General features: G+C 35.2%; 1 protein-coding gene across 9 annotated transcripts in view; it reads right to left on the bottom strand.

Annotated features, from left to right (window-relative positions):
* Positions 1-4,750: 4,750 nt before the first annotated feature.
* LOC106881566 (mesoderm induction early response protein 3) overlaps positions 4,751-8,505 on the bottom strand; it is a 42,563-nt gene continuing 38,808 nt past the window's right edge. For 6 of the 9 annotated variants that reach the window (XM_052972496.2, XM_052972495.2, XM_089361853.1 and 3 more), the window contains 2 exons: positions 7,109-7,236; positions 4,786-6,691 (listed from right to left, as the gene is read on the bottom strand). In XM_052972496.2, coding sequence (XP_052828456.2) covers positions 6,172-6,691; positions 7,109-7,236 — 648 coding nt within the window. In that variant the 3' untranslated portion in view covers positions 4,786-6,171. Of the gene's footprint in view, positions 6,692-7,108; positions 7,237-8,505 lie in introns of all 9 variants that reach the window. The other 3 variants (XM_089361854.1, XM_052972498.2, XM_014932021.3) reach the window with 1 other exon arrangement.

The raw sequence follows: 8,505 nt of genomic DNA, 5'->3' as shown, positions 1-8,505 counted from the left end.
CTCAACAGTAATTGTTTTTAGCACATTGTTTCATACACTTTAATTGCACTACACTGCCACTTCTCTCTAATGTTAATCTGCAGAGTAGGACATGTAAGAACAGCCGGCACTCACAAGTGAGTGTGACTTTGTATGCAATAAGTGCCATGCTTTTGCTGATTGTTTAGGACGTCTATGTAGTTGTGAACAGAGACAATGTCTGAGCTCTTCAGCCTTTGATTCAGAGCATTGAAAATGTAACAACAACTAAAGGGGGGAGAGTGTGAGTGGTACAATAGAGGCGAGCAGAGAGAAATGAAGTGACTCGCTCTAAGTCACAGTGTGCCCCTCTGTTCAGGAACCGAACCCACAACCTTATGATTGTGAGGTCACCACCCTGACCACCAGACTACACACCTTCACAATTTCTAATGGATCCATAGCTCATCTTTCCTGCCATTATTTCCACCTGATAATTAGAAACAATTTCCATCTCTTTGATCAGACAGTCTTTCCAGATATTTAAGGCCACATTTTGCAGCTATACTTTATTTAAGTCTGTTGCTCCCATGGACACTTGAATTTAACCCAATATGTTTTTGTAAAACCTCTATTTTGCTAAGAACTGAATTTCCTGCTCCAAAAGGAAGAAACTTTCAGACAAAATCTTTATCCAACAACTAAAACACACAAATACCAAACGCCTACAGTCATATCCACAAACAGTTTTGTTTTTATCAATGAAAACAATTTATCTTGGTACGAAAGTGAACAGCATGAGACCTAGGAATGAATTAAAAACTCCAGCAGCCACACAAAGTGGTATGTATATATCTTGTTTCCTGTGCATTATTCTGTGTACTGTTCATGCACTTTCTCGTGTCAAATATGAGTTATTATCTGGAATTACAGACCTTTTAGACAGGTGGAAGAATCATACCTTACTTGTACATTCCATATATATATATATATATATATATATATATATAGTAAGGAAGTAGTGACAATAATGACTATGCCAGGTATATAACACATGTATACAGGTGTACACTCCTATTCACGAACATGTGATTACCTAAGTAAAACTCAGAATGCATTTCTTACCTAATACACACACATACACATATTATACATTAGTAGCTGTATATAGCAAGTGCAAACATTGTACTCAAATTATAAAGTAGTCAAGTGAATAACATACACACACACATGGTGATGTCCCAGTGAACTTAATATTCACAGATGTAACTGGAGTCTCAGTATGGAGTCAGACCGTTAGTAACGGTTCTGTTGTTATCCTTAAACTTGTTCTAAAATAATAAAATAATAACCAATTCTACTTCAAGGTTAAACTTTGGAGAAATTCAACCTGGCTTACAATTTAGAGAGTTTCTTAAAAGAGTTAGATGACTGCTTCCATCCAGAAGCTCATAGTAGGGTTGAGCTAAATTACTCTTCATCTTGAAATATATATATATATATATATATATATATATATGACATATACATACCAAATGAGTGGAAAGCAAAAATGAATAAATAAAAAGGTGAGACAAGAGTTTGTAATCAACTGATATCAAGTGAATGCATAGGGATATATAATTAGTGGCAAGCTATTTATATAAACATGCAGAGATATTCAAGTAGACAATTTATTTTGTGTAAAAATATCCTACAATGTCCAGTGGCTGTGGATATGTACAGCAACTGTCAACTTTTTTTTGTTTTTTGTTTCTTTTTTTTTTTTTTAATTGTTGTCTTGTTCACGATCACTGTCAACTCTCAGAATCCAGGCCAAACTTTTCTGTAACATGATAGTAGAGTAAGTAGAAGATAGGGTGAAAGGTTAAAAAAAAAAAAATGATCGTTATTTTCATATAAATAAGTGAGCGGGCCAGGTAAAAAGAAGGCAAGGAAGAGGTTTTAAATGGTAATGATGTGATGTCTGCTGCGCTTGTATCATCACTGCTACTGCCAACAAATCAGCAGTGAGAGCCCTTGTCCAGAGTTTTTTAAATTAACACAATCGTCGTTGTTGTTGGTGGTGTTGAGGCAAATCTAAAGAGCAGTGTAGGCACCCACCCCAGAATCATTGGGAGTTGTAGTGCTCCCCTTTAGAATGCAACACCAACATCTATATGCAAGATGAGAAAACAAAAATGAGGAGCTTTACCATGGAACAGTTCTCATGAAAATTTACATATAATATACACACACATTTATATATATATATATATATATATATATATATATATATATATATATATATATATATATATATATATATGTATATCTATATATATGTGAATATATATATATATATATATAGATTATATATATGTACACACTGTGTTTGTATAGGTTACATAATGAGCAGCAACAACGATGGTGATGAGTACATATATTCCAGGCATTATACCATTAAATAATTTTTTTTTTAAAGAGAAAATCAGAGATGGAAAAAAAAAAAAAAAAAAAGGTGTATATGCATTATATTATATATTTACAATACAATGAAAGAAGTATTTCAAAAGATAATTTTTTTTTTCAAAAAAACAAGAAAACAAGATAATGAATATAAACATAAACCAAACATACACACACTCACACCCTCAAGCACAAATGCATACATGTGTGTGCAGATGTATATTTTATATCATACACATATATCTATAAACGTATACACACACACACACATTTATATTTATAAATATTATATTATAAAGTATAATGTGGTAGTGGGAATGGAAAAAAACAAAAACAAAAACAAAAAAACAACCCAAGTATATACATATTAAAATATATATTTTTTCAGAGCAACACTTTCTGAATGACACACACACACACAATACATACATATATATATGTATGTATGTATGTATGTCTATGTGAATGTATCTTTTTACATATGTGTGTGTGTTGGTGTTACTTTGCAGGCCACTGGAAAAAAATGCAGTGTGAACTACGCATATGTATACAGCGAACTGAGGTATATTATGAACAAAGCTGAAATGCCATGGAATCCACATATTGACGCTCTACCTATTCTGGATTCAGTATCTAAAATACAGAACAGAAACCACATAACTAAAAATATTTTTCATATACAACATCGCTGTATTTCAGTGCAGAGTTCCGCAACAGTTCAGCATAATTCTTAATGTACATAAACTTGCTTTATGTTAGTTCTTGAGTCTATATAAACATGCATATTTCAATACTTCATGTAGCATTTGTAGCCTGTTGAAGACAACATCATTTAAGTTTACTTGAAAGGGAAGGGAAAAAAAATATGTATTTATCCTAAGTATACATTGGTTCTTTCACTGTGTTTGTATCTACTACATTATATAATTATAATTTAAAATTTTTCTACAGAGCCCTTTGGTAGACTATGCACCGAAATAAAACTCATTGTATTTGTAAAATAGTTATATATGTATGTGTGTGTGTGTATATATATATATATATATATATATATATATATATATATATATATATATATGCTTTTAACTGGAGAACTCAAAGCAGATAAAGATATATTTAGTAACATGTAAATGTTGGATTAAAAACTCCTTTGGACAGAGCAAGTTGAAGGCTATCCAAATGGCTTTTTTTAAACCCAATACGCACATGCGAGTACATATTACTTTATCTGCTTCAAGTTCCAGTTAAAAACAAACTATTTTCACGTCTCTTGAAGTTTCTAAATTGTTACAATGTAACCACATATATTTACATACATACATACAAACATACATAAACACACACACACACAAACTGAAAAGAAAATTAATGAGTCAAAATGTGTGGAATTAAAGAGAAAATGATAAAGAAGTATCACAAGATGATCCGAAGTAGTTCGTCTGTCTGTCTGTCTACTGAGAGTTTATGTAGAGCAAGGAGGGTTTGGTGGGTGAGAGTTCGAAGGCCTCAGCATTGAGAACAAAGTTGGGTGATTCAAGGCGGAGGGGAGGAAAAGACTGAAGTGGTGTGGTGAGGGGTGGGGTGGGGTGGGGGCTACAGGTGATTCTACATACATATGTATATATTATTTTTTAGACAACACTAAGTGATGATAAGGATTACCAGTACGTAGAAGTGAAAATGTGTGCCAGCCAGCAGATTGAATGGATTAGCTCATGTGTCAAGTATGGAACGAAGGAAATATCGGACTAATGCTATGTCCCCCATCTCATACCCCAACCCAAAACAGGAGAGAGACAGAAACATGAAGGAGGAACACCAATTATGAGAAACTAGATGGAAAACCAAAAGCAGACACAGTTAAGTGATGACAGGAAACTACCTCGGGAGTTGGGACCTCACTGAAACTTTCCCTGGACCCATTCCAAGCCCACAATAAGATTTTGAACTCAGTACTGCATGGTAACAAAAGGAGTCATCAGTTATATGTATATAGCGGAAGTGGACTGTACCTCTCCAAGGTACCTATTTACAAACTAGGTGGAGCAGGGCTTAGTGCAGTCCCACACACATTACGCGAAACAGTCTGTCTGGCCAGATGTAACCCTCAGAGAAAACAAAAAAAAGACAATAAAAATAAAGCAAACAAAAATGAAGAAGAGTAAAGGAAAAGACAAATGAATAAGATTTAGTTTAGATGATTTCTAGTTATGGCCTGTGAATTAGTTTTCTTTAAAAAATGGTTCGCTTGGAGGGATCAGTTTGGAATTCAAGTTGTATTTTGCTTTTCTTCAAATGTTTTGTTAAAAATCAGCTGTTTTAGTAAGCTGAACATCAGCCGGAAAAAAAAAAAAAAAAAAAGAAAAAAAAAGAGAGATAGAGATTGTGTATAATTTATGATGTCTTTTCCATAAATAGTTCCCAGCAAAAACAGATGCTTAGAGAAATGTCTGTCATTTGTTGTTTTTGTTTTTTTTTGTAATTTTTTTTTGTTTTGTTTTTCCAATTTTTAAGATTTTCCTCGTCAACCTTCTTTCAATGTGATGTGTTTCGGTGTAGTACCAATAAATATACATACATTTCTGTGTGTAGGGGGAGGGGGCGGGGCGTGCATGTATGTATGTCAGTCGTTATTTATACAGTAGCAGGTGGAAAGTTAGAAAAACTGAGGGGGAAGGCGGGAGGAGAGCATTTTGAAATTTCACCATTTCTTTTTTGCCTATTGTTTGAAAGTTGTGTTGCTTTTTATTGACAATGAAACTTTTCATCGACAGGGAGACAACGTATTAAAGGGGGTGAGGTCCCCCTCTCACAGAATGATACACAAGTTTTGGAACAATATGCAATTTCTTATGTTGATAAGAAACGTTTACATGTGGAACAGTGAAATACAAGAAACCTTTGGGTTGCCAACTTTTCTTCTACTTTCAACTCCAGCAGCTGCGTGCACACACACACACACACAGAGATTTAACAAAGGATCGAGTACTGACGGTGACCGGCTACACTTGATTACTTTCACCGGTAACAGAAATAGAGCGAAGAACTTTTGAGGTACAGGAGATTGCTGAGAGGAGCGGGGCAGGTATTGTGTCCTGACGTACTCGGAATTTTACATAGTCTCTATTCTCTCCCCATCGTCACTCTGACCAATATTCTTTTTTTAAATTGCCTTTTCCAAAATGGACTGTAATTTAAAAAAAAAAAAAAGAAAAAAAATTAATTTTAATAATTGGTGTTTTATAATTATTTAGTCAGAGAGAGAGAGAGAGAGACAGGAGAGAGAAGAGAGAGAGACAGGAGAGAGAAGAGAGAGAGACAGGAGAGAGAAGAGAGAGAGGCTGGGATCCCCAGCAATACATTTTTAAAGTAAGAGACCTTTGTGAAACTTTTCAGGAGAGAAATTACACAGAAGAATGTTGGAAAAGGGGCAGAATGAAAGAAGAATGAGAGGACAAGATAGTACTGTGTAGGCAATTTTCTCCTCAATAACAGTCAATACATCATGTCAGCCTTACACTTTGTACATACGTGCATGTGTGTGTGTGTGTGTATGTATATGTGAGTGTGTGCAACCAGTTTATTGCACAATGTCTGGTATTCTCCTGGAATGTGTCCCCCCCATCCACCCGTCCCTCCCTCCCTCCCACCCTCATCTCAACAGTCGCAACTGTTAACTTCACATTTACATTTTTTTTTAAATTTCAAATTTATTTACTGTCTGTTTTATGAGTTTTTGTTTTATGTATTTTAGTCTTATTTGTTTTACTGTGCGACAGACTCAGCTGTTGGCTGTGAGAAGTGTAGTGACTCCCCAGAGGCCAGTGTGTTATCGTTTGAAAGCTTTGATACTTCTGTCAGTGTCAGCGGGTTCAAAATATTTGACTCTAAGAAATGCTTAGCTGAATAATTCATCTCTATTTCACTTTTCAAGTCAAGTTTACATTTTTTGGCACTAGGTGGCTCTAACGTGTCGTCGGAAACGTCGTCATGTCTTTCAAGCCGAGAAACGACCTGCTTGCCTGGTCCATTGCTGTTTGTGTCGACATTGTGATGATCTACAGCAGAGTCTAAGACTTTAGTACTGCTAGAGTTATCCAATACAGATAAGCTGCCTATAGATTGGAAGTTGGTGAGGTTGTCAACATCTATTGTGGGTTTCAGCTGGTGACGTTTCTGATCTCCGTAAATCAGCATGCTAAAATTCGGACTAGACGACCGGTCCCTTGTTGTTGCAGGAGACGGGCTATCCTGGTCTTGGTCGAGGAATCTATCCATGTAGTCTCTGCAGAAAGAAGAAAGAGACAAGAATAAATAAATGGTTTCTCCTGATGAAGATGAGAAATGAGCACACCATTTGTTAAAATCTCTCACTTCACAGACTAAGTCAGCTGTTTTGCAGTCACACAGCTAGGGGAACATAAAGATTGTACTACTGATAAATCCCAGTCTCTGAAGGAATTTTTCTGTCCACACGATCTCACCATAATATATATTAATAGCCTATGGGTGTTTAACAGAAAAATATACAACAGAAAGTAAAGCAGCCTCTTGGAAGAATTGATTTTAGCTGTGATGATGGAGAGACAACTAAATTGTCACAGCATCTTTGCATCTTCCTTGGTGAGGCCAACCACAACAAGATTAACAAAGACTGTCAAACCAGATGGGCAATGATAAAAAGCATATACAACAGACTTACGTTATTCCTGGATGTAGAGCATATTTCTTTTTCTCAATTCTGTTTTTATTTGCGAATATATCATGCCGCTCCGTTTTCTTCCAGAGATAGTAAAACTGAACAAGTTCTCCAACTGACCGAGTTCGCACCTGCAAAAAACATATGTACCCCCATATTTATGACGAAAATAAAAAATAATAAAAGAAATGATGAAATGTAGTAATAAATAGCCAACATCATAAATGGTGTATTGTTTCTTCTTCCTCATACCTTCAAGATGGCATTTTTTATATTTTGATGCTGCGTCATCTCATCAGTAAAACCCTTCAGCTTCAAGGTTTGACATAACTCCCCCACTTCAACTATTTCTTGGTTTAGTATTGCTGTATCTCTTACAACCAACACAAACACAGTCACCTCCTCAATTCACACACACACATCCACCAATGTTACAATGTTCTGCTATGTTATTTATCATCAATCAGTTAATTTGCTTTAACCATGAACCCTTTAGCAACCAAATTCCATTGTCAAATGCCTTGCTTATTTATTCACGTTGCTTTGAATTAATCTTGCAGCTTCAAAACTTCAATGATGTGTTAGTATATTTTTAGAACAACATTGTAGGGTAGGTGTGAGAAGCTGTACCTAGTCAGTTTTAACATAATAAAACAGGTGGAATATTTGAGGCTGGATATGGCCAGATTAAATTGCTAAAGGGTTAAACATTGATCACAAGATGTCTTGTGACAACTAACATGTTGTTGCAGCCTGATAAAAGGAAAATTCCAGCTAACTCATCCCCAAGGCATTTTGTGACTGTAACTTATCTCGTAAAATTTTTTTTATTCATGTATGTTCAGTTACCAAGCAGTTGGTATGTAATTTTAATAACAATAATGGTTTCTAATCTAGGTACAAGACCAGGAATTTTGATGGGAAAGGTGTGGTTTAGTCATGTTATATTAAAGAAATTATAATTGTAGATGAAATCCTTTTAAAGGCATTGCAAACAATATTTATTATATTGGAGAGAAATTTCGATAAAGTTCAAACATAAGGAAATGTTTATCCTGAGGGAGTTATTGGTGAATACCTATCTTCTTCAGGAAGTAAGCCGCCTATTCAGCTGGACTCAAGGGAAATAAGTCAGATAGATTAAGGAATTAATGATTTAAACTTCTTTATTGCCCAGAGAAGGCTTAACATAGAGAAAACAAACAAGGACAGATAGAGGGATTAAGTCGATCACATCAACCCCAGTGTGTAACTGGTGCTTATTTAATCGATCCTGAAAGGATGAAAGGCAAAATCTACCCAGGTAGAATTTGAACTCAGAATGTAACAATGTAATGGCAGACAAAATACCGCTAAGCATTTCGCCCGGTGTGCTAACGAATCTAACAGCTTGCTATTAT

Source organism: Octopus bimaculoides, chromosome 13, assembly GCF_046866305.1.
Source record: "Octopus bimaculoides isolate indiv1 chromosome 13, ASM4686630v1, whole genome shotgun sequence".
Lineage (NCBI taxonomy): Eukaryota > Metazoa > Mollusca > Cephalopoda > Octopoda > Octopodidae > Octopus > Octopus bimaculoides.
The sequence above is the reverse complement of the archived record's forward strand: the minus strand, read 5'-3'. Positions and strand labels throughout refer to the sequence as shown.